This window comes from Pyxicephalus adspersus, chromosome 2 (assembly GCF_032062135.1).
Source record: "Pyxicephalus adspersus chromosome 2, UCB_Pads_2.0, whole genome shotgun sequence".
In the NCBI taxonomy this organism is placed as follows: domain Eukaryota; kingdom Metazoa; phylum Chordata; class Amphibia; order Anura; family Pyxicephalidae; genus Pyxicephalus; species Pyxicephalus adspersus.
In genome coordinates, this window is record NC_092859.1 from 79660401 (window position 1) to 79688275 (window position 27875).

At 34.6% G+C, this 27875-nt stretch overlaps 1 protein-coding gene across 1 annotated transcript in view; it reads left to right on the top strand.

The window, feature by feature from the left end:
- Window positions 1-16976, top strand: part of NUAK1 (NUAK family kinase 1) — a 57306-nt gene extending 40330 nt beyond the window's left edge. Inside the window, exons 5-7 of the mRNA XM_072401202.1 lie at window positions 5835-5954; window positions 9785-9917; window positions 11917-16976. Coding sequence (XP_072257303.1) covers window positions 5835-5954; window positions 9785-9917; window positions 11917-13043 — 1380 coding nt within the window. The 3' untranslated portion in view covers window positions 13044-16976. The remainder of the gene's footprint in view (window positions 1-5834; window positions 5955-9784; window positions 9918-11916) is intronic.
- The last annotated feature ends 10899 nt before the right edge of the window (window positions 16977-27875 follow it).

Genomic DNA, 27875 nt, shown 5'->3' on the forward strand with positions numbered 1-27875 from the left:
AGGAAATGAGTAATCTTTTTTAATTTGAAGGTAGACTTACCCCGAAATTCATTGCTTCCCAGGTTGGCTGGGTTACAGCTTCAACTCTTCTAGGATTTACTAGCATTTTAAAAGTTTTGGAGTGGCTATATTCACTGAAGTACACCCAATCCTAAAAAATAATTTGTTGGCTTTTTTTTTTTATTAAAGGAGGTAATGGAATAGTTGTGTTGGCTCTGAAGCATGCTCTTTATTTGTATTTAATATTGCTTCTGTATTAAGGCAAACTGACTCATGAAAAGAAATTGTAAAATTGCTTGTGATGTTAGAAGATAAGTGTACAACTTCTGAATTATAAATGAATACAACTTCATGGGGGTGCTGCTCAGATGTTCTGGAAAGAAAGGGATCAGATGTCCTCTACTTATAAAGTAAGCAATGCACAAATCTCGACAATTCAAACTCAAGTCAAAAATACCTGTAGATGTAGAGCTCTAGGCAGGTAAAATATATGTATTCCTTGGCCCCTATTTATTTCTGCCTCCCAAAGCACTTTGGTTAATGAGGCCACACACTGTGTAAAAGGATCCGTGAAGGCCTGGAGATATCATATTTGAGGATAGAATGCTGATGGTCAACAATTCAATGAGATATTGGCATTTCTTTTAAGATTAAATAGTGTAAACTTATATCTACCTATTCTTAGGGTTGGACTGAAAGTGTAAGGGTCTAATGCATTTTTTTGTCTGCCTTGCAGATCTTCTATCCCCACACACACTGAATTGTTGAAGCTTTTCCTGGGCTTATGTGCATATATACTTATTATTGCGAATATTTATTAAATTGTTATAGCACAGTGTAATACCAGTTTTCTTTGTCACTTTTTTAATTAGTGCTCCACTCCTCTATTTTATGACTGGTTGTAGACCCTTTTAGATTAGAGTTTTAAAGTGTTAATCACCGGATATATATTGACAAGTAAAAAGCAGCATTATTCCATAGCTGTATTTATTGGTCAATTTTTTTTGCACCTTCTCACTGTGGCCTCACGGTTGTCCACACTTGTTTTAGGTCAATTCTGACTACAGGGGATCACCTAAATATATTTCCTACCACTTGCATTCCATTTCTTTGACCTCTAGCCCCTTTTCCCAGATGCTTTCTTTTTTCCACCCTTTTGCCCTCAAGCAATATTCATTAATTTTCCAACAGTTCTGTTGCAGCAAGTGTTAGATTATGCCCATATATCACTCAATACCAGGAAGCTTCTGTTGGCACCACATAAGATTAAGTCTTGTAAAAACACGCACGGTTCATTTTTGAGATTACATTTCGTTTTCAGCAGCTAAGTACAAAGATACCACCCATCCCACATTTTTAACTTAATTAACCTGTACACACATTATTGCTTTCCAAAATCCTGTTATGTTTATCTTCCCTCGCCCATCTCATCCCTTGTTCATTTTTTTGGTGCAAGGTATAATTACCTTCCATTTAACTGTCGTACCTTTATTTCAGTTAAATGAGTACACGTGGCATGATGCACACCCTCCTTGACCTGAAGAGACCTGATTACAATTTTAATAAAGTTCTCTCCAAATTGGTAATGATTGATTTTTTTTTTTCATACATATCAAATTACCGTTAGATATAAAAGTAAATAATACTTTAACAGGCAGACATTAGACCTTAATTCAAATGGTTCTTTCAGATAAAGGTGTTTTGCAAACCTGCCCACCAGTCTTTGAGTTGGTAAAATAGCTCCATTTTGCAAAATGACTTCTTTTGGAAGCTGCTTGTAGATTTCCTTTTATGAACAGCATGTTTTAGACCTCCTCCTAGCATTTTAATGGATGCTTTCTATCTATTCCTTGGTAGATTTGCTAGTTTTCTATGGAACATTATTGTAATAAAACAACCATATTTGTTTCAACCTAAACTTTGGGGCACACTGTGATCACCTAACATTTTATCAACAGCACTTTATTTGTTGACTTAATGTGTAAATGTCTGCAAGCTGTCAAGGCCATAATGTAGCTGAGCTACACCAAACCATAATATTTCCTCCACCATGCTTTACAGATAATACAAGGTTCATCTTCTAAGATATCAAACTGTAGTCTAAATCCAATGTTGTTATAAGGCAGCAGAGGCTTTTCTCTAGCACACCTGCAACAAAAGTTTAATTGGTGCAGCCTCATTCCGGTTGTTAATGCATGCGCTTTGACATCAGCTAATTCAACAATTACCTCAACACCTTCCAGGAAAATGTTGGGGGTTCTTGGATAGGTTTTTTTTAATCATTGGTCAGCTCTGGCCCTGATTTTGCAGACCAGCAATCATTTCACTTATATGTCCCTTGTAGATTATTTTCCATGGAATAGAATGATTGGTTTAAAATAATCTGCAAATATTTTTAAATCCCTAGTTGAAGGCTTCATTATGTGTCTTTTGCTGGCTGAATCAAGAGGTATTTGTAGCAGTTTGCATTTTCACTTTCACATAATTACATGATGTAGCAAAAGAAGTTTGCATATGCACTTATAATTAAATGATGTAGAAAAAGTAGAAGTTCAATGGAAGAACAAAGTTCAATGTTAATGCCCAATACATGGTCTAAAAGTTTAAAGGTTCTAAAAGTTGATTGGTATTGAGTCCAATACCCCCTTAAATAAATTACAGCAATATCAAGGTTTTCATTCAGCACTAAAAATTAAACCTGTTATTGCAGCACCATCTTTCAGATACAATACTACACTCTGATCGTAATTATTCAGCCCACCGAACAAACTATTGTTGCTGAAAGGATCAGTAAATTTAAACCCTTATAAAATATTATTATAGACTGGAAAACTTTGTTAAAATGCAGACTTTTTAAAAATCATCCCCTTTAGAGCTGAAACCGGGTCCTACCAAAAAAATTCATTTATCTTTTCAGATCGATCTAAAATGGTATTTAACATTTCACTAAACAGAAGCACGTTGGCAGGTTCTATCGTGTACTTCTCTATCCATGCCAAAGATTTTTTTTCAATTGTAAACAATACAAAAATTGCTCAAGGTCGAGCCATGTAGTGTGACAAAATTCTAAAAACAACATTGCGTATTTGTGATTGAAGGAAAACCCAGGTGTAGGCTTTGTAATAATTAATGGAAATGGCATTTTTTAAATAACTGGAATGTTCTGTTGACAGATTTTGGTAAAGGTTTGAAAATAAACAAGCTTCTTCTTTACCTAAGCAAATCTTGTATTTTGTCTGTATATACATGTAGATGAGTATTAGGAAGTCAATTTTGATGTCTTTATTTACTTTTTATTTTATTGCATCTTTTAAATTCCAAAAGTTTATGATTTGGAAAAAAAATATTTGATATAGGATTAGGATAGCTGGGTCATTACATTCTTACTAATTAATATATAAATGTGTTTATATGACTATGGTATGGACTTTAGATTGTGAGCCCCTTTGGAAAAACAGTTAGTGATATGAAAGCGCTGTGTCGGCTCTAAATAAATATTGTGTTATATTAATAATGTGTAAAAGTGTTGTTTTAATGGAAAAGCACAATAAAATAGCTGATCTAACTTTTCTCATAGTGTTCCATTTGTCTTTCCAACTCCCTGCTCTAAAAATAGCAAATTTATTTCCATAATATTTTATAGTTATGAATATCTTAATCTTAATATATGAAAATCTCACCATTTCTTAGTCTGCTGGTCATTTTGAAATGTCAACCCTCCAATGCAGTTTTTCTTAATCAGGGTGCATCCCTAAGGTTTCTCTAGAGGTTTCTATGTGTTCCTTGAAAAATGTTTGCCCTCTGGTCAGTTTACATGTCACCAATGATCTTTTTTGCTATCTGTAGGGATGACATACTTCCCATAGTCCAGCTGTGTAGGAGGCATTCTTCTCACTGACCACTGTTGCCTGTAGATTGAGTAATTATGGTAAGGGTTTGCTTAAGGACCTGAAAGTTATTTCAAGGGTTCCCCTATGTTAGAAAGTGGAGTCCTAAGTGATGCAATTTGAACCTTGGTGTCTTTTGTGTAGTTCTTCTATAATCTAGCATTAAGCCTCGTCTTTGCTATGCTTCTCATTGCACACATTTCTTGTAGTAAACCCCATACACTGCTGCTCCCTCTGTGGTAAGTGATTGGTCTTGTGTATACTTCTTCTGAAGTTTTCTTTAGGCAGTTTAAAGGGGGACCTGCTGGTTTCTGCCCTTAAACCTTTCTGTACACATCATGGTGATACCAGCATGGTATAAATGTCACTGCTACTTTTTCAGGAAAAATGTCACTATCTAAAGTATTTGGTGAAAAAAGTCTCTATATATGTATGGCTCCTAATGAAGTCTTTGCTCCTATTTAAATTATGCAACTTGTATACCATACACAGAGGGGGAGTAGAGATGAATGCATACAAAATAATACTAGAAACGTTAGTAGAGTTATCAGCTCCTGTGCTGCTATTTGCTTCAGTGTTTCCTATAATGATTTACTAAACAATATTGCTTGGGCCGAACACTTACATAAATAAATGATGGCTGGGCTTTCTGAAGAAAGGGATTACAGATTTCTTGCAAAACCTTTTCATATTTTCTTCTTAGTTCAAATAGCTAAATTGCTGCTTTTTAAGTGCCAAGACCATGAAGTAATCTGAAATCCTATTAATCTTGCTTCAAGGAGCCTGACAAGTTTAATGGGAAAATCCGATAAGCATCAGTCTGTGAGGATGGGAGTGGACTTTAATGTAAATACTTTTTTCCTGAATAGCCATAATGAAAACATGGCTGCTGAAACCGCTCCTCCATAAAAAAAACAAATACATCGGGCCTTGCAATTCAGGTTTCATACATTTCATGTCATTGAAAACTGTGTTTTGTTAAGGAAAGAATAGTACGCAGTTTTAGGAATAATATGCTTAGAATATTATAGGCACTGTTCAAGGGTCAAAGACCAGCACAGATTCATTTGCTGAGTAAGTGTTTTATTTTATAACTCTTGATTGGCAGGGCACACTTCTGAAGGATTAGGAGCAACTTCCTGCTAGCCAGCCAGGTAGAATAGATAGGAAAGAGAAATCCAGGCCATCTGAAAAAAGAACAGCAATTATTTAATACTCTAGTCCACATTTTTTCCTCTGGTTTTGTAAAAAAAAAATAAATAAAAAATAAAAAAAAGAACAATATCCTGTATTATGGTGTAGAGAACTAGGCTTCACCCTTCCAAAAATGCTGACCTCAGTTCCAACTTCGGTCTAGCACAACTTCAGTCAGGGTGGTGTTTTACTAATGTATAATTAAATTGTATAAAAAAAATAAAAATTCAAGTATATTTAACCACAACAGCAAAATAATATATATATATATTGCCACAACAGCAAAATAATATATATATATATATAATAATATATATTGCAGCCTACCAGTCTTTAGATGTTATGGCAAAACTAGTGTCTCTATAACTTCCTGTGCTCCTAATTTAAAGCTCAATCGGTTTTATTAACTTTATTTATGTGAATTACCAACACACCTCTGTGTATAAGAGTTACAACTGTTCCTCTTTGTCAGGGCTTCAGTGTGCTGTAAGAAACTGGGGAGGGCAGAGTAAATGTAAAAAAACAGGATTATTTACTAGCAAATAATTGGTGAGTGGACATAGCTTTGCCGTATAAGTCTTTGTGAATACTTTAAAAAGCAATCAGTCTCTACTTTTCTTCTATTCATCAACATGCATTTTCTCTAGATGACAATAAGTAAATGGTCTCTAAAGTATCACAACCTTTTAGAAAGTTAGACAGTGTTTGCTTTTTTACAAAATTTTACAAAACTGTATTTAATTTTCTTTTTAGATTGCTGATTTTGGACTCTCAAATCTCTATCAAAAAGACAAATTCCTGCAGACATTTTGTGGGAGTCCACTTTATGCATCACCAGAGATTGTAAATGGGAGGCCTTATCGAGGTCCTGAGGTAAAGTATCTCTTTTTTTATTCTTTTCCATAGTGGATTTAGTGTGTCAACATTGCAGACTGATGCTGTTAAAAACATGCATTTGTATTTGTTAACCACCTGTCCGTTAAGCTCGAGCATGCTCGGGGTAAAAACTTTTGCAATTTTCGTTAACCCCGAGTTTTTTTTTACCAGGTGGTTAAATGTAAACAAATGTTATATTGCAATCCGATTGTCATACATTGTATGACAATCGGATTACAACTGAAAGGAAATACTCACCCAGTGTCCGCAGCTCCCCTTGCTGGCATCTGTAGTGAGATGTACGGTATAGCACAATGCAGAAATTGCATTTCTGCAGAACTACTTTGTTCTGTGCATCTCTCCGGAGATACGAGCAGCAGCAGCTTCCAGCCTGTGCCTGTGTCTCTTGTCTGTGTGAGCTGGGCAGGGAAATCCCCCCTTCACATCACTCGGAGGATGAGTCATCTTCCAGTGATGTGATTGGTGATGTATGGGGGTGTGTCAGGGAGGGAAATTTAAAGGCAGAGTACAATGTAATCTGCTTCTAAATGGTTTTTACAGTACAAAAACACCACACAACATGAAATAAAAATAAAAGTACATTTTTAATTTTATTTTTAGATTACATTGTTGTCTATTTCATTATTGTTTTAAATTATTATTTATATTTATGTATTATATTATAATTTATGATTTTAATATAATAAATAAATATAATTATCATACCCGGGAGTTAATCCTAAGAATTACAAGCCCACAATATAAACAAAAATTTCTATGCAAAAAAAAATAGGATAGGATTTTATTAAAAGTACATTTTTTTTTTACGATTGTGTGTTTCAAACTTTTTTTTATATTCATGATATCTACTAGACCCTTGTTCGGACATATTTCTGTAACTTACAGGTCTAAAATGTAAAAAAAAAAATTTCATGAAAAACAGTGTAACGCTTTTGGTACAGAAATCTAGACATCAGTGTAAAGCCCAGGAGGTTAAATAAAACAAATGTTTTCAGCGTTTTTATGTATATGTGAGATACAAGATTTTCATATAACTAGTATCTCTCAAATAACCCTCAGTACCTATTTTTGTTATCTGTCCATCTAAATTTAATCTGTGTTAATGGACTTATGTCATATGTCGGTGCACTTTCTGCAGTTTTTATTGAAAAAAAAATAGTGTTCAGTAAATAAAAACACCTGAAAAGTAGACACTTGATGGTGGATATTGACCTGTGACAGACCATGTTGACCTCTCTCTTTGTTATGCAGTCTCCTATAGTTGGACAGAAGAGATGAATAGACTGTCATCAAGACTATACATGTTGAGCAATGTGTTAGGTGGGGTACATCCGGTGATCATTGTAGACACTGGTAAAAATTACAAAGAGTGGAAAGAAAAATATATCATTATTAACACTCAAAAGACATATAGGGGAATTTCAAATTTATTACAGCATGGGCAGTTAAATAGTATATTAAATATAAAGTTTAGACATGTAAGTGTATGCACCTAGGTTGTGTTTTAAAAGGCTTTTTGATGATTTTTTATAGGTGTTAATAGATTAGTTGTCAAAGGCAACAGGCAAAAAAAAAAAAAAGACAAGGGAATAAAATGCTGCATATTTCCAATACATGCAAATTTACCCATGTTGTGTCTCTTTAAAAACTGCAGGAACAGAAAAATACCAATTTGTTCCTGCCAGGCGTAGGGTAATTTCCTAACATCCTATAGTGAGCTCACCACGTACTGTCTCTCTTGGACTAAAAATCCCAAGTGGTACTATTGGCCTTGCCCAAGTTATTTCCTGTTGGACTATAGAACACCTGTTCATAACGTTACCAAAATGAGAAGTGGCATTCTGTGATAATATTGTAATGAATAAATGCCCAGACATACTCTTAAATGTTCATGGTAGCGTCTAGGCGATGTTCTTCATTAATTGTCCCACTTCTTCATCTCACAATGCATGTTGTCTGAGTTGACTGGCCTACAAAAGACTGGAGAATGGCATAGAAATATGATACCATTTAATACCAAAGAAATTAACATTTGTTCGGTCATTTTCTGACTTTGCAAGGCACACTAAACTGTACTGTCATCGAAGAGATACTTGAGATGTTGGTGGATCCTGGCCCTTAAAGACCAAAGTTTGACTATCTTGCCCTATGTTATTGAAAAGAGGAAAGGGAGACGCTCTGCAGTCCTTTCTTCGGGTGGGGAAGCTGCTTTTCTATACTACACTATGGGCCTGATTTAATAAAGCTCTCCAAGACTGGAAAGGATACACTTTCATCAGTGAAGCTGGGTGATCTAAAAAACCTGGAATGGATCTGGTCCAGGAACTCAAACATCTGGTAACAAATAGCAAATGAAATCCATTACAGGTTTGCTGGATCACCTAGGTTTACCATTGAAAGCGTATCCTCTACAGCCTTGGAGAGCTTTATTAAATTGGGCCCTATGTTAGACAAACATTTCTAGTTAAATAAAATCCGTCCTCTATAAGGTTGGAATTTGTTGCAGCTGCACAACTTTTTTGAAGCTGGTTGAGTGTTCCAGAAAAAGTGGCCAGTCTACTGAAACTCCATTATTACACATTATTATTTTCTGTGACCTATCCTTAGCTCAATACATGCACTGTATTCAAACTTCAGCAAGAAGCACTGAAAATGATCAGTGAATGAAATGATTGATTAGACTTGTGCTTGCAGCACATAATATGGTTGTTGTAGAGGAATTCAATTCATCTGTTATGTTGTTTGGTGCCGTACCAGAGTAATGGCACATTGTAATGGAATTTTAAGAATGAATGTATGAGGATATAACTAGAAGTATGCGTGGCTAGAATTATTAAAGTATAGATGGATACTTAGCCAGTTAGAATCCTGTTTTCCTTATTTAGGAAAAATTGGCTACAGATGCTCAATTGTTGTTTTTCAGTCGAGTAAACTAAAACTGAAGGTTTTTGAGAGGTTCAATTTTATAGACTTTTATTTCAACATCATAAGTTTGCTTTTAGACAGCATTCAGTAAACTTTCAGGAAAAAAGAAGAATTAACTTAAATAACTAGTTAAAGTTAAAGTTATTTTATGACTGGCTAAAGGTTTATAGTGTTTGCCCCCCCCCCCCCTTTTTTTTTTTAACTAAAATGTTTGCATCCAGACACTCCTAACAATTGTGATATGGAGGGGTTGACATAATAAAGGAGTGTAGAACATGATCTCAGAATAAGGTAAGGCCTTGCAAAAAAAAAAAAAAAAAATGCCCAATCAGAAAAAAATAATCTGGATTTTGTTTTTCTTTCATCCTTTTGATTGATTGGAAGTTAACATCTTCATCCTTTTCGCTGAACCAAGCAAATTTTTACTTTGCAAAGTTAGCTTGTTTTACAATTGTAGTAAACCAACTTCACCTGACCGGTTACTTTTCTCTTGCAGTATTACACTGATGAAGTGATCTCCAATTGTTAGATCACTTTACTATGTAAAACTGTAAAGCTTGGTTAGCTTATAGTGCGGCCCTTTGGCCCCCACAGACTGGGCTGTATTTTTACCAGGATTTTAGATCAAGCTGTGCTGATCTGGTAGTGGTGGAGGTTGGAGATCTGTCTTTGTTTTGGTTGACTTGCATTTCAATCTTGGCTGTACAGAAACCCCTTGAAGTCCTTTGGCAAGTAAAGCAGTACCGCCGTATGTAGTTCGATTTTGCAGCTTGTTTGAGGTTTAATTTTAGAATATCTTAAGCTAAAACAAGTTTTATGCCAATGGCAATACATAGTTTTCTTTTTCTTACATGTGTTTTTTTTTTTATTTTCTTTTACAGGTTGACAGTTGGGCACTCGGTGTACTTTTGTATACTTTGGTTTATGGAACAATGCCATTTGATGGCTTTGATCACAAAAATCTAATTAGGCAAATAAGCAGCGGTGAATACAGAGAGCCAACTCAACCTTCAGGTAATAATGTGGTGATTTTTCTGGTTTAGTCATTAACGTGGGTAATTTTCACACATAGGTATCACAGCAGATACAGTAAAAGATATATAGTACAGTGCTCAACCCAGAAATTTTTTTAAGACGGGTGGGAAGAAATTGTAGGCGGGTGGCAGCCCCTGTATTGTGACCAAATGCTTCAGTAACCACCCAAAAACAGCCGGGTGGGTGCTGAAAAGTGCCGGGTGGTGCGCCCAGCTAAAAGGCCCTGGGGAGAACCCTGTAGTAAGACGTAAAATACAAAATTAAAACAATCCCAACTTCATCCAACATAGGTGAGGTTTTCCTGGGATAATTAGCTATATACACTCTCGAAATGTATAAAGGTTGGTACGAAAGGGAATTTGTTACTTGAAAAAATGCAAATGCGATTCTTCGCCTTATTGGCTTTTTCAGGGGAACTTAAGATGGATAAACTAATAGTTCAAATATCAAACAGTTTGGCATTTATACTTTTCAGCCAATAAACAAACAATGGAGTTTACATCAATGAATACATCAAGTCTTGTAAAATTTATAGGTACATAAGAAAGATATGAGCACAAGGTATTGGAGCAAAAGAAGGTGGAAGAAGGAGCTATCCCTAATCTAATATTGTTTTACCTATAGAACAGATAAAAGATGATTATTTTTCTTAGGTTCGATGGGAAATACACTTCATTACCAGTTGTTTGTCCTCTTTTTTGCTACATCAACAGTATTTTGGGTAATACATAAATCGTCATAGAACATACAGGACAGTGTCCTATCACTTCTGTCTCTCACAGTCTGTCGGCACTACCAATACATATGTCCCCTTCATTGTTCAGCAGCACCTTGTCCTAATCAGTGCTGTCTGTCAATACTCTTTATGCATTTGAGATATCGACTGCTGACCAGCACATTGTCAGTCTGTCACTACTTGCTTTTCTTATCTGCCAGCTACTGTTCAGTGACACAATATCCCTATCATTGTTGCCAACACATTTATTATCTACTGCTCAGGAACACAATGGGTTTAAATTTCCTAAGGGATTTAGGCTGCTTATTTAGCAAAATGAATTATCAGTCTGCAAAGGATGATTTACTGCATGTGGTGAATATTCATTAGTCCAAGAATACCCACTCATGTCCAATGAAATGTATGTTAGGTATGTTTGAGTGGATTAAGTTGGCAAAGCTTTACCTCAATCACTAAGTAAAGTATTCCTTTGTAGAGTAATAAATCACCTTTTTCTAAGTGGAAAGCCTCATCTCTTTTAGTAAATCAACTCTGTTTGCCTTTTCACAGCTGTCTGTCACCACCATTCTCATACAATTCAATGCAAAGCAGCAAAATATTTCTATCACTGTTGTCACTACATTCCTAATGTATTTACTATCTGCTGTTCAGAAATGCAATGTCCCTGTCACGTTGGTTGTCCTGTTCACTACTGTCTATGTCTACATATGTACAATCTTCTATTCAGCATATGTGTCACCGCTGCCGATACACTCTATGCAAAAATATCCTTGCAGACATGTTTTAAAAAGTCAAGAGGCCAAATAAATACTTCCATCTTTTTTTGTTAGGTCATATAGCACAGCAGGTCACTACATATATAACACCACATGAAACACCAGCTTGGTCAAAATCCCTACCTGTTTTTGACTAGTGAATTGGATAAAGCCAACTACTAATAGATATCCAGCTACATTGACTGAGCATGAATGAAAAAGGAGCAGTTCTGCAGTGAAATACTTGATAAAATCACAGGTATTATCTGTCTAAAATACATTCTCCCCATATATTCATGGCCTCATTTACATCAGTGATTCATCTTTACAAGAGTTTCCTCTTGTTCTCTGCGTCTCACATTTTCTGTTAGGTCAATAAATATACATCAAAAAAGCAGTGTGTTAGAAAATCATTATGTATTAGGCAATTGATAACTTAATATAAATAAGAAGCTATTTATATTTTCCTAAAATATTGTGTTTCCAGATGCTCGTGGACTAATCAGATGGATGTTAATGGTAAATCCTGATCGTCGAGCAACCATTGAAGATATTGCAAACCATTGGTGGGTTAATTGGAGCTACAAAAGTAGTGTTTGTGATTGTGATATTTTGAAGGACTCAGAATCTCCATTGCTTGCAAGATTCATCAATTGGCATCACCGTTCTACCAACCGGCAGCTCGAATCTGAAAGCAAAAGCAAGTGCCTTTCAAAGCCATCTGAAGTATCACTCGAGAGACAAAGATCTCTTAAGAAATCCAAGAAGGGAAATGACATTACTCAATCTTTAGAAGATGGTTCTGAAGAGACCACCATATCAAAGAGACCCAAAAGCATCCTGAAAAAAAGGAGTAATAGTGAGCATCGGTGCCACAGTGCTGGTTTTATTGAGGGAGTTATTAGTCCTGTATTGTCCCCTACTTACAAAACTGAATGTGATAAAGGGATCATTGACGCCTGTTCCAATACCACCAGGGAAGTAGAAAAACCAATTATATGTGGTTCAACGCAGTCTACACCTATGCCAAAGAAAGGCATTTTAAAAAAAACTCAGCAAAGGGAGTCTGGCTACTATTCTTCACCAGAGAGAAGCGAGTCTTCAGAACTATTGGATAATGATGGAAAAGAAAGTGGGGATACATCTCAAATTATCAGTGAGCCTAAACGAATTGTTTCTCACAGCCTTTCCTATAGGAGGAAAGGCATTTTAAAGCACAACAGTAAGTATTCAGATAGCAGTGCAGATTCCCCAACGGCTAGTACTAACACAGAATCACTGGAATCAATGGAACATGGACTTGTACCTGGGGAAGGATTGTCTCGAAGCTACAGTCGGCCATCTAGTGTGATTAGTGATGACAGCATCCTCTCAAATGACTCATTTGATTTGACAGGTGGGAGACCAAACCGACAAAGAATACGTAGTTGTGTTTCAGCTGAAAATGTCCTTTATGTTAAGGATTTTGAGAGGCTTCAAAAAAGTCCTCGTCCACAGAACCTGAAACGTTTCCGTAATCGCTTTGCTGACAGCAGTTTTTCTCTGTTAACAGATATGGATGACGTTACTCAGGTTTACAAAAAGGCTTTGGAGATCTGCAACAAGCTCAATTAGAAAAGCAAAGTTCTTTATGCCATTACTTTGCTGACAGTGTAAAGTCTAGAATACAATGCACCACAGTTAAATCATGGCAACTGCACTATTGTTTCTTTCTAATTTCATTACTTGGAAAACCAAATTTTAAATACTTTTATAAAAGTCGTTTTATACTGTGGGAGCATTAAGTCCTAAGTTAGGCTTAAAAAATAAATAAAATAAACCAAAATATAATAATTATTATTTGTTTTTATATTTCAATAGGTACATTTTATTATGGTGGGAATTATAAAATTTTTTTTTTTTTTTACTTGAAATATCTTTTTTTTTTTATTTTTTTTTTTTAAAGTTTTTAAACCTTTTTGTTTGTTATATATGTTACTTTGTAGAATGCTAGACATTTTGGTAACTGGATGAATCTTATCAGGTAAAGCCACACTTGCACATATTTTATTATTAACTAATTTATAAAGTATATTAATTATCATTGTTTTCCTATGAAAACAGACTACCCTAAATGGGTAGACCTTTTTATGTATTTAATATTAGGATATCCTTATTATGTTGTCATGATCACTATTCACTTAAAGTTCAGGACTTTATTAGCTGTTAATAGAATGGATAAGGGTCCATTTGGAAGTTTTCTTGCTTCCTGTTGTGCTAATAGGAGTGAGGTAAAATGTCTTCAAGAACATACACTTCAGTAAATACATTTTTTTGTGTAGATGGAAACAGCCAGAGTCCCTTCCAGGAACAAGAAATAAGGTAAAATCACTTTAAGAAACACGCAAACAGCAATACAGAGAGTTTACACCCCCTATTCTATTCAAAACTGGCAAACAATTTGACTAGGGTTCTACTTTAGTTTTTTTTTCCCTGTTTATGTTAAACATTTAGTAGATTTTATAGCAACCCATGTGTTAAATTAAATGAACTTTTTATACAGGTTCATACATATATTTGCACATTCACAAATAAAGTTTTCCCAGGTTTACCAGAAAGATTATTATAAGTGTTAAACTGATACTGGTAATTTCTGAAGCAGCACCAAAAGGTTCTGTAGTTTTTTAACATGATGCAAGTGTATTATATTGGACATTTATGTAGTTATCTGATTTCTAGTGAAATACAATAAAGTCCTGAATTTAATGAAAAGATGGGTAGAAATTCATTGTACGTTCTTTGAGGAAGCATTTAGAGTTATATGCCAAATATATATTTGTAAACCAAGGCCATCATTAAGGTACTTTTGGTGGTCTAACAATTTAAAAGGCTTTTTCAAATTGATTTTAAAAAGAAAACCCTGCAACTTTTTGTTGATGATTGATCAGCAGAGCATACTGTTCAAGTTTCTTTACTTTCACTGTCAGCAAATTGAATATTTGAAATATTTCTGAGTGTAGCATAGTAAGTGTTATATGGTAATAGGATCAATGTGTTTGTAAAATGTTGATAGAAGTGTTTCACAGAAAGTGAAAAAGTCAAAGGTATTGAATGTTGTAAAGTGTCTTCAGGAAATGGCAAGTAGACCATTTATGAATGTAATGGAAGAACAATAGAGGTTCCAAGATGTACCATCATCTCCATGAGAAAGGCTACAAAGTGCATCTTCTATTGTCCTTGAGGGAGAGTTAGAAGGCTTTTTATAACACAGTAATGTAACAAAGGGACATAATCTCAGGCATTGCATTGTCAACGGGAGTTGCCTACGATAAGTTCTGCAGAGCACTTGGGCTCTGATCAGGCACTGTGTTGCAATAATATTGAAACTAATTTTTTTATGCCTAAATGAAATTGTGCAAGATATAAGAAAGTTGAAGATGGTCAATCAAGAATGTTACAGAGAATTTTGGATACCATACAGGCCTGGGCAAACCAACTGTTGTAACACTAGAGCAGTGTTTTTCAACCGCTGTTCCGCGGCACACTAGTGTGCCTTGAGAGATCTTCGGGTGTACCGTAGGAAATTATCCAATTTCAGTTAATTGGTCCCAAAATGATTTATTTACTGCAAAAAATTTGTCTTCATTTGTCTATACCAGCGATGTATAGTGATAGGCAAAACCAAAAAAAACTCTTCCACTAGATGGCAGCAGGTAGCTAATTTACGTGTCTGACTTTTTGGTGGTGTTCCGTGGGATTTTTCTAATTGTAAAATATGTGCCGCGACTAAGAAAGGTTGGGAAAGACTGCACTAGAGCGCCCAAGCCAATGGAGAAGGGTTGTGGGAACAGAAAGTATTAAGGATATTGTTGTTTAGATTTGATGTTCTTCCTACATTTTTCTGCATCTGCTGGACTAAATTAGTTGTACATTATCTGCATCTTTATTTCACACTTTAGAGACAATCAAAATTATATGTGTAAAAGGATGGACCCCCAAATTATCTTTTCCCCCAGTAAATAAAAAAAAATGATAGACATTTTTAAGCTAAGCGTTTGCTAAAGTCACAAACATGAAGCATGTGGTTTAATTTGAAATTTAGTGTATAAACATTAACATTTCTATAAAAGGAATACATGTTAGTTATACCTATTGGTGCCAAACTGACCCTGTTTTGCTTTCTACATAGCCTAAATTATGTGTACCATAAATTCAACAAGGTACTGTAAGTGTTCCCTATTGAGTTTGGGCCATGTTAACACACACATGTTTTTCTGTACACCACTATTATAAAGAATAATTCTTTGAGCAGTGGTGACGCTTTTGTCTGCTTGAACAAGGCTGGCCATTCTCCTCTGACCCTTCTCTAACAAGGTGTTTTCATCAACAAAACTGTTGCCCTGAATTTTTTTTCTTGTTACCATCCTTAAACTGTAGCTGTACCTAATAAAATGGCCAATAAGTCCACTGTGCAAATTTTTTAAGAAGATATCATACCACTTAAAGCTAAATAAAACATAAATGACAAGGCCAATACAGAGCAGCTAGAAAACGTGTAGTGGTTCAAACATCTACCATGCAAAACCTTTCCGCTACAATTCCAGATCTATTGCATATAGGTTACTATTCAGTGACTAACATCATTGAAGTATGATGATGTAAATAAAAGGTCCAGTAGGGCATCCAATGGCTCACTGTAAACTCTTCTTTATGCAGTATTTTCTTATGATATTATTTTGAAGATGGGGTAGTTCGTATTGTATTGCTGTTAAACCATTTGCACATTTTTACATTTGCGATTTGTGTTGTATCATGGTAAAACATTTTGAAATACTTGTGTTTGTGCCCTTTTGCTTGGTTTCATCTGCATATAAGTACGGCTTGTGTTGCAAGCTAGTTCTTTAAAGTGGGCAACCTAATGACCTGTAGCCCTTTTCACATATAACTGAATGTGTAAACTTTATTAGTTACTCTTTTCTATCTCTATATGCTATCTCCAGTCTTTAAAGTCTTACATGTTTTGTACATGCCTTTAAAATATAGAATTACCAGGAAATAAATATATTTTGTGTGCGTGTGCAGATAAAGGGGACATTTATTAGAGGCCAAGTTGCATGCTACCAAAGAACTGGTATGCTATCTAGAATGTGCTTGCCCAGGCCTTATTTTATAAGTCAATGTTAGATTTATGTGAATGAGCAACTCAATTCTTATTGCCAAACTGGAAATGTTATTTAGGGACTTACTGGCATGTTTTCATTCCTAGAAGAGAACAAAAAAACTTGACTGCACATTGTTATTAGTATAGTGAGTTTATTTAATATGTTTTGTATTGCAATTGTGATTTTTTTTTAATTGATATTGCTTTTTATTTATTGCTCTTAAATCATTTCCAAAAGTATAATATATTTGGTGTAATTTAATTGGTTTCTGCCAATGTTTTGTTCTTATGATGATCATAGGTGAGTTTGAAATCCAGCATATCATCTGGGCAAACCACCTAAATGATGGTATTTTTAATCTCATGTTTTTTACTGAATAAAATGATGTGATTAGTATACCAAGAAATGGCCTGTGTGTGTTTATTGAAATTGTTATATTCTCAATCCCATATGGAAGTCTACACGATTTGAATGATTAGTGAAGGACACGACAAATCAAAGTTTTAAGGTGTCAGAATGATACAATACAAAACTGATGTGGGTCAACAACAATGACCCTATAATGACCACATCTTCTTAATCAAGCTCAACAATAAGAAAATTCTTATCAAAAAAGGGGTTTAAGCCTTTGTCCTTCATCCTCAAATAAATAAAATCCTTTAGAACAGGCACTTTTATTTACATATTGCAGATTTTAAATTTATTGTGAATTGTAGATGTAATGCGGTTTATAATATTTATAAAACTACCACATTCTATTTTGATTGTTTTTAAATTGCAAGGAGAGAACTGGAATGCAACCTTGATCTATCTCCCTCCATCCTTCAGCTTGAGTCTTTCCAAGTAATAAAATATTTCTGGACCCTAATTTTATGATTTGTAAGATGTCTGCATCTAATATTACCAGTCAGTGATGACCAAACTCCTGTATGCCATTATTCCTTCTTATTTCTCGGTGTTGTTAACCCTAGATGAATCAATATTTAAATCAATTGTGGCGTAGAAATGTGATTTTAGGAGAAGCCAGTTGTGAACATATCCTAATTTAACTTTTCTACAACAGAAATGGCTTGTTTAAAATGAAGCAAATTGATGGATGTTACCTTTTTAAACATTTCAGAGCCAAAGTATTCCAACTAAAAAGCCACTTGCTTTCTGTTGCAGACATTTTCTCCACTTTATTAGGTCATAATTGTTGCTTCAGCTTAGGCTGAATTCACAATGAGCAGCTAGCTGGCAACTGCACCATTCCCTACTGCAACTCTTCTCCACTTGTCCTTGTTCCTTTAGGCATTGAGAGGGTCCTATAAAAAAGCTAGGGTAGGTAGGCGTTTGCCTAAGGAGGTTGGAAAACCAAGTGCAACCTGGTGCACCAACCCATATTCTGTGTTTGAGCGCAACATATTAGTCTTAATGAGCCCTCACTCTTTGGCTTCTAGTTCACATTTTTATCCTAAAATATTGGACAAATATTTTGCACTAGTGTATGTTTAATTGCTTCTGACTTGAAAGGGACCTATAAAGGTACTACTTTTGTTATCTGAACATGTTAATGCAGCCCTAATTTTTCAACATGGAGGAACCCTTAAAATAACTTGCTGGTCTTGGGGAACCCCTGCTATAAAAATACCATATCCACAGCTCACAGCACATTTGCCTGGTGATCAGTGGGAAGAATCACTTTTCCATTGCTGACCAAAGGGAAGGTTGCCACGCTTTTAGCCAGACAAAAAGATTATCGCTTTTAGTGGTAACCTGAGGGGTTCAAATTGATCAAAGATCAGGAAACCCCTCGGAACCTCTAGGGAAACCCTGATTCAGATACACTGGGTTAGCATCATCATTTCTGCTCAAAATACATTCTTATGAATAGTGTGTGTGAACAATAAATTGTTTGAAAAAACAAAAAGTAGCCTAATGTTAGTTTTTTCAATTTTTTTTAAACTCTACTGCTAATGTGTCTTTATAAAGCAGTTACAAAGTATATCTACATTTAGACATTATTTACTATGTTAGCATGATCAATAAATATTAATTAGATTTGGTTTTTTTACTCCTTTTATAGTATTAATTTTCTTATTTTATTTATTACTTTTAAGAGTTGATTTTTTGAGCCTGATGGAAAAGATACAAAAATGCTAAAAATTTTAACACGATACTTGCAAGAACCTGTTTCGTCAAGAAACATGCCACTTAAAATATAGGAAAAATTGCAGAGATGTAGAAAACAACCATTCCCATTAAAGTTTAGAGAGGTTTTTATTGGGAGGCAGAAGATAAAACCGGGTTTTTTCAGCATAATTGGTGCATCTGTGGATCTCTTACTTTTTTATTTCGGCTTCCAGTAATCATTGTATTTGATGCAAATGTTGTGTTGAACATAGAAGAGGCAGATAGATGGGCAGTGAATAAGCAGCTGGCAAACTTTTGCCTCCCCTTAATTGTGCGAGAACTTTGAGGAAAAGCAAAAACTAACAAATATAACTGATTAGATTTAGTTTGCAGTTAATTTGTAAAATGAAACACAAAAGTCAGTATGTAATGAAAAAAAAAAAAAAAATCTAAAACAAGATAGGTAAATGCATCACAAACACTTGTAAGCTTGATATGTACGTTTCAAACAAAACAAATGAAAAATAGGATGAGAAATGTTCTTCAAATATGTTAATTTGGAAAAACATTCAAAACAAAAATTTATCCAATTCAAATGTTTTAAAACCAAACATCAATTTTATTCCAATAATTAACAAAATATCTGTAGAGCAATAAAAAAAAGGTCCAATATGCACATGTAACAAGACTGAATATCATTGTTTCTAACAATAGGCCATATGAGAACAACCCATACCGGAACACCAACCATGGACCTAAAACAACAAAAGTGAACAATATTTACTGTTCTCAAAACAGCATATACCTGTCCAAAATCACATATTGATCAATAGATATCTTATCCTTTTGTAAGAACCTAAATAAGATGATTCCTAAGATGTGCTGTATTTGGCGCCAATACACCTGGCATTTAACACCAGGCCATTATTGGCTTATAATTCAAGAACAAAACAGAACATGTTAGGAGGCTTTATAAGGTAAATTCTTTCTGCGATTGGCTTTCTTATATGAGGCTTTTCTCCTCCTTTTGGATTTTTGATATTCTTCTGCAAGGACCAAAAAATCCACTCATTCATAGTCCAAACACATTTGTATAAACAAGTCCTATCGTAGGAGTGTATCTTTCCCACAGAACAAAATCTATTTCTATTGCAAGATGGATGTCTGTGTAATGGGGACAGAGGGAACAACTTAATCATATTTGGAGGAGTTAGGCTACGTACACATGTCAGATAATTCCCAGGCGATACAAGCTGTTGGACTGTCGGACGAGAATCTGAGGTGTGTACAAATATCGTCTGACCTTGTGGTGGATCCATGAACAATGAAAATGGAAGAGAAGGGAGGATAGCGCAGTGGGGTGCCCCTCTCCGTAGCACAAAATGGAGCTTTATGTACACCGCACGTTCACTTATCTTTCAGTCGTTTGTTCTATAACTAATGTTTTACCTAGTCGGATTTCCAATTCTTTGTGTGTCAGAACCCAAAAGATTGGTTTTACATCCATTCAATTGACATTCTTTACAATAAGTTCAACAATGGCAGCTTTTATCATTTTTCAGTACAGGTCAACTTTAACGGTTGGTCTTTTCATTACTAAAATTTTTTTACACTGCAACTTAAAAATAAAATTAGGCATCTGACCTTTTAAAGACTCCAGTACTATATTTATCACTGAAGAAATGTAATTAAATTCTTTCAATTTCTATTCATTGTCACAGGACTGCCTACTAGACATTCTAGATAAGATAATGAAGACTGATGATCCTAGAATCTTCTTCTGTCTCCTATGTATCTCTATATTTGTAAGATCCCCAGTCTTCAGAAGTGACCTCCAATCCTCATGGAGCATAGGGAAAAAAAGCAATTCCAAATAACAAGTGTACCACTGTTGATTTGCAGGAAAAGACTTTTAAAGTTATCTTAACCACATGTTTATTGAGTTGGGTTTATTAAAATATATATTAATTGATCCCTTGTAAATTAGCCCTCACAGGTTGATTACTATTTTCTGGATGTCAAGATTGGGTCTTCAAGTTCATGGCAAAATATTTCCAGATTTATTTAGACATTAAAGGGCTCTATTTGTAAAACAAGAAATCGGACATTTCCTCAAACATTCCCTTGTGGGAATCTTCCATGTGTTTTAATAGCAGTTATTGATTCCCACCAAGAAATGTTTGAGGGAATGTCAGATTTTTTTTTCACTAAAATTAAAGTTTATTCAATCTTTTTAGGTCTACCAACAACTAAGTATTTAAGGTCTGTGTCTAATAGAAAACAAGTTTAATTGACAGTACCTTAAATATGTAAATAACAATCTTAATACATTAAGGGCCTGTTCTCATTGGTGTCTTCCATTAAAACATTTTTTATGTGGAAATAAGCGCATTATTACATCGTACAGCATCTAACAAGACAGTCATTGATTAATTGGGTTGCCATGCATTTTTAATGGTGCCCCAACTTCACCATGCCAAGGATTGCTTAGAAAATGTTAGTCTAATTCTTATGTTAGGACTTAGTCTTATTCTGTACTGTATGAGAATGGGTATTCCCATATATGAACTCTGTCTCTCTATCTATCTTGCTCAGGAAGCTAAGAACTCTTACTTATTCCCTAAAATGGTTCTGAGGAAAGAACTGTGTTTGTCGTGCATATAACTGAGCATTAAAGTTGCTGTTTTAAAACCTTTGATGGAACGTGACCTTTTTTAAAATGGTGATGATGATATAAAATGCTAAAAAAATGAGCAGGTGTAAAAAAGACAAATGCCAAGAAATTACTGATGGTAAGAAAATGATATGCGTGAGTTCCAAAAAGGCTCATGAAAAAAAGGCAATTTTTTTTTTACTAGCTGTAAAAATGTTAAAATAAAAAGTCTTAAATTATAGAAGTTTTATTTGTATGATTTGTACTGGATATGGTTACAATGCTAAAAGCCTGTATTTTGTCATGTCCTGAAATGGCTTTGCCTTCCAAGCAGGTCATTGCTATAAATACACTGAAAGATTGAGGCAAGTGGATAGACTGAAGTTTAGTAATACTGTATGGTTCTTTGTATTTAACTCAGGGTTGTTAACCTGCCTGCTGTGTAGTCAGAACCCAAATTAAAAACAGATGCTCCTGGGGAATTTAAAAAAAATGATCTGTGTGTTAAGAGAAGTGAACACTGTAATCTGTTCTGAAAGAAGATGAGTTCAATGAGTTTGAAGGGGCAAGAATGCTTTGAAATTAGACGGTCTATGAAATTGGCTTTTGTAACTTTTTATTTTTGGTGTGCATTCATAATGGATGTGCTCAATAAGCACAATGATGTTGGTTAAAGATGAAAAGATCTCAATATGTTCTAAAAAATGGATCACCGTTCTGCATCACTCCTTTAAAGACCTTTTCCATTATTTAACATCTGGGTAAACTCGATTTATGTAAAATAAAATTATCACAAAATGTTCATGTTCAAATGTGCTTTTTTTGATACATTTGTAAGAATTTATTGAACTTGTTCCGATGGTTGCAAAATGGATACAAAAGATAACAAAATAATATAAAATACTAAAAACACTTTAACAAGACGCAAAAAAAAATTATCTTTGAATTTATATTTAAAAGCCTGCCAGCTACTCACTGTGTAGTGGGTCAGTAAAGTGTATACATGGCCAAAACATTCATAACATATTTTCCATATTGTAGGAAAAAGCTAGCCCCCTGCCACATGTTTATTAATAGAAAGATTTACCTTTCATTTTGTCCCGGTGACCACTGTCAAAAAGTCATCAAGTGATTGGAAATATACAGGTAACAAAGAAACAGGAGTAGGGGAAATTAACCAAAGGGGCGCCTGTTTCGATTACGGCTGTGCAAGTACTGTTTGATTCCTATAACTATGGACAGATTTCCTCTTATGTGCTTTTGCTTTCCTTATTATTTCTTGTTTCCTGAGTGTTTTTCCTGGCATTTAGGACACCTATCGGACTTACTGTAAACATTTACTAAACCATTACTAACCGCCCTGCTGAACATCAAGAAAATCCTGTAAGCATTTAGCGAGCAAGTGATCTAACCATCAATTATCTAGCCTTTATGTACAATGGAGAGCCAAATCTTTGCACAGGATGTGTCCTACACGTCCTCCCTCATAGTACTTCTATCAACAATGCTTCTTTCTTTTACAAAGCCCCCAGCCTACTGAGAAATAAATAAAGAAATAGCTTCTTTAGTGGCTGCATTTTTTAAAACCTATTACCGCTGTGCTGTAGTAGTTACAGTGGTGGAAGTATAGGAACATTAGATAGAGTTAAGGCTATGTTGAATCATGTTTCTTTACATTTCCTTAAACTTGATTGGATATTCTTTGTAAAACTAATTTGATCCATTACAGTGTAATAATTTGCTGAGTGAACAACCTAATAAAATGAATACCATTGTGAGTAATAGAGGTGTGATAAAATAGAACATTCACTTTGAAAGTTAACATGATCTACTCCTTTTGTAAGTATATTAACCCTCAAAACTATGTTTCTTTTTTATTGTTTTGTGTATATATTTTCACAGTTGTAAACTTGATGGTAATGTATTACAGTTACTTGATGGTAATGTATTAATATAATGTATGCAATTGGCATCTAGATTGGGTGTACTAATTGTTATTGTTTGTGGTTTATTGAAATTAAATAATTGAAAATTAAAATATATAAATAATTGGAAAATTTCAAATGAAATAAACAATATTTCTGATGTTTTAATATCTAATACTTCTTTTTTATACAGGTAGTCACAGTTCTCTATTATACACATGGACTTTAGTATACTACCCACTCAGAGCAGGAATTTTGCCTTGATATGACTGGATCACTGAAATACAAGCATAACATTTCCTTTTGCAAAACAGAAATTGACTTGGTAATAAAGTAAATTCCCACCTACCTTAGTGCTTAAGGTAAAGAGGTTCTGATTTCCATCATTCAATCATGTGCAAGAAAAACTCCATTCTATTTCCTTTTTATTGTACAGGAAAATAGGTATACTTTTCATATTGATTTTCAAAGTGAAATAAAGCAACCACATGAAGCATAACAAGTAACCAATTCTACTATCCTTGCTACCTAGCCACAGCAATCTCTAGATATACAGTTGTGAAAACTTAACACTACCTTCAGAAGCCTGCAACCTTTGTCCGTGTTTAGCCTGCCTGGACACAATTGCATTATCATCTTTTCCAAACTGGTTGAGGTTACTTGTTTTTATTTGCTAAAGTTCCCAACATTCATTCAGAATCCATTTTACATTTTCAAATTTTGACTGCAGAAAAGACAGATGGAAGATGGCTGCTATTGTCAACATAAATGTTTTCCTATAGCTGTCCTTTCATACATCAGTTTCATGGTAACAAACTTATGTAGAGAAGGTCTTAAACATTTACATATTCTAAACAATGCAAAATACATTCACTGCCATAAAAATTCTTTGTACTTTTTGCTTAACTTTTTTTTACTTGACTTTTTCTTCTGTAGTGTAGTATGTTAACCATATGTTGTAAATATTGAGAATATAAATTGTTTTTCACAAATAACATACATTTTTTATGCATGCTAAAATTTGTTGCATAAACAATACAGCATGGAAAAACAATAAATATTATTTTATGTTGCATGTAGATTATACATTTTGTACATTTGATCTTACTTTATGGACCTGCCAAGTACTGCTCTCTGTGAAGTGTGATAGAGGACCTAGGTAAAAGTTTCTAATGAGTAATAAATTTGCTCTTGCTATGATGAATGTTGCATGTTTGCTAATGCTTCCCTACTCATATTTAGATTTTGTACTTTTTTGCCAAATAGATTAGATATGTGTGGCTTAGGGTATTTATACACTACTTTAGTGAAATTAGATTTAGGAAAAGCCTTTCTTAATCCAATGTTATCCCATGAAGCCTAGATATCTGGCAAGAGGTTTACTAGAAACTGATAGGTGGTTCCATTAAACAAAGACAAGACAACTGTTTTCTGCCTGCAGATGTTTCTTAAACTTGACATTATATTTGACCATGTGAATGCAAGTTTACAACTTAAATTTAATTAATTAATTAAACAACTTGAAATAATTCTTTGAATGTTTTCTTTATTATATTGTCCATCTCTTATTTATCATAACTCAAACACTTTGACTACGGACCCTGAACATGTGTTAATTCTCCCTCATCATATATATGTATATATAATATGTGGATGGTCCTACTTAGTATTGTCAAATTTATAATGAGCTGTTTATGCATGGGCCAAGTATGCTAATTGTAGTTTAGTAAATTCAGAAGTGCATTACCCATTAGAAGGTTAGACTTACAGTTGATTTCAGCATAGCAGAGTCCCCACATATTTACTGGTGTTGGACCAATACCAGTTACATGCTTTAAACTGAGTTGTAATGTTTGAACTTTTTCTTTTCAGAACTGTATAAATCATATTGCTTGTGAAAGTTCTTATTTATTGTGGTCATGGCTTAGCTAGTTGTAGTCACATTCAATCTTGTATTGTTGAAGATGTTTAGTAGCTTATTTAGGACACTTCTTCAGATGTACTGACTGTCCCAAAAATTCAATAGCATTTATATCCAAGCAAGTACCACAAACTCTTTTATCAAGACAGATAATAATTGTCCTGGAACAGTAATATAGGTATATATATAGGATATGAAATCACCCTGTTTTAGGTCTACCCTGTTCCAACCTTGGTGGCAGGAAGTCTGCATGGGTGTACATGGATTAATGTACATGGCTGAAAGTATGAACTGTTGTCCAAATTGATGGAGTAGAGACTCAGCAGGAAAGGAAACAGGACATTCTGTCTTGGTAGTGAGTGTGGCGCACAGTTTGGACCATCGCTGCGCAGGGGTAGGGTTTTTTGACACCATTTGTCATCTACATATAATGGCACTTTAACATTTTTACCCCCCTCATTATCACAACAATTCATATATTTAGCCATGCACATAGGAGTAACCCCTATGCAGATTTATTGACGCCAATGATGGGGATATGGAATAAGAACAGAGTGGTTCTCATTTTGTTCTAGGACAGGGGTGTCAAACTCAAATACACAGAGGGACAAAATTAAAAACTTAGACCAAGTCGGGGGCCTATCTATCTATACAGGCTGTGTGTTGTTCACCCTCTCACATCACAAGTTTGTCTGACACTAAATATTACACTATGCAGTCTCTAATGGATTGAAACAAACACAATGCCCCTGGTAGTCAGGCACCATGTGATCATTGCCTAGGCTTTGTGTCATATGATGGGTGAACAGGAATAATGTCTATGTATTGCATGTATTAAAAATGATGATGTGAGTCGGTAACGTGGACGGGCTGGCCAGAAGAAGTTCATTTTTGGAAATTTTTGAGGGGGGCCAAAAAAAAGACTCTGGGGGCAAGGTTTGGCCCGCGGGCCAGAGTTTGACACTGCTTGTTCTAGGACAATCAGTATTTGCCCTGTCACATTCTATGATGATTGTATTAAGGTGCCTCTACTATCTGTGTTGCTATACATGCTGGGCTATTTTCCTAATGTATCATTAAAACTTAAAAAGTGGTTTGGACAAGCTATGAAACTCTTTCTGCATCACAAAAACAAATCCAGTAGCATGTGACTAGCTGCTACTGACTAAAAAATCGCATTGCTTTTTACTACTGCTAATACTGCTAAGTACTAATAGAATTATAGACTGGCAAAATAAAGTTTTGCATGGTGATTTGGAATCTGGAATATCATAATCATAATATTCCCCCAATTCAATTCTAATCTCTACTCATTTCCAGTCCAATGGATTATTACATTTTATAGCTGGAAGCTGAAAGTTGCATGCTGCACGTGCCTCAAGGTTTTGTGCGCTTTCTGAGATTTACTACTGTAGCAATGTATTTTGTGCAAAACAGATTCATCAGCAAATTGCAGTTTTTTTTTTTTTTTTTTGCATGCATCTGTTTATTTTCCCATCACCTGTGGTGATAGATTTTGCTTATGCACAGCCAATAAAGAAATGTAGACAGAGACAGCACAAATATATCAGCCAAGTAACCCTAGAGCAGGATGGTCTGGATCCCCATGGAGAGAATGCTTGTAAAGAAACAAATATAGAAGCTTAAAATAAAACAAGTATGCACAAGCAACATTCACCTCACTCTGATTGAATGAAGAAATGTTTAACATTGGCAGCTTTCATGTAATTTTGATATTGATTTTGTTACAATCATTATCAACCTATCTATGCCAATCTATTTTGGCAGCATTTGCCTTAGCATTGGGTACATGTAGATCTTACACATTCAGTTCTCCACTAAGCTTACTTTCCAATTTTTCAGCAAAAGAATATAAATTATGGTTTAGCTATGTTCTGCATTTTAGTCTGTACCGTTATATATTCTGTTGATCAAATACACTTAGAGCTGTATTTCAAAAACAGGGAATCTGGCATTTCCTAAAACATTACCTGGTGGAACTCTACTGCCATTGAAACATACTGACATGGAAATTGATTCCCACCAGGGAATGATTAAGGGAATGTCAGATTCCCCGATTTATAAATAGAGCTCTTAATGTCTATGTAAAAATAAACTCTAGACAATTTTCTTTTGATTAGAAAAATTAAGGTAATGTAAACATAAGTACTACTGGTCACTTTAGACACGGAAACCCTACTAGAAGATAATGGAATGGGCTCTTGCCTAGTGAATTTTTACTGGAAACTTAAAAGTTCCAACCAGACATAATATGAGATCTATAAACGGGACCAAATTCCACTTTTGGCTTAATGAAGTCTTACTCATATGCCACATACCCGCATATGTTCCAGACACTTGGGTAGCAGACACATTTGACACAGTGCAGATGGAATGGATCAAGCTGTGGTTATGGCCTCTGGTCAATTTTACCTATAAAATACATTCCGAAAAATTCTTTTTATAACACAAACTATTCTTGGTAATATATTTTTGCGGAGACACTTATAGAATAAGTATCTAAATCTTTTAGTATTTTTAAAACTTGTTTAAGAAAGGTTTGAGGAATTAAATGTGAAACAAACAATACCACTAAACATGGAATTTATAAAAGCACCTTAGTTATAGTATTGGAAAAAAGTTTAGTTTACAATACTGAGTATCTATAGCATATTAAAAATATAAACACATTAT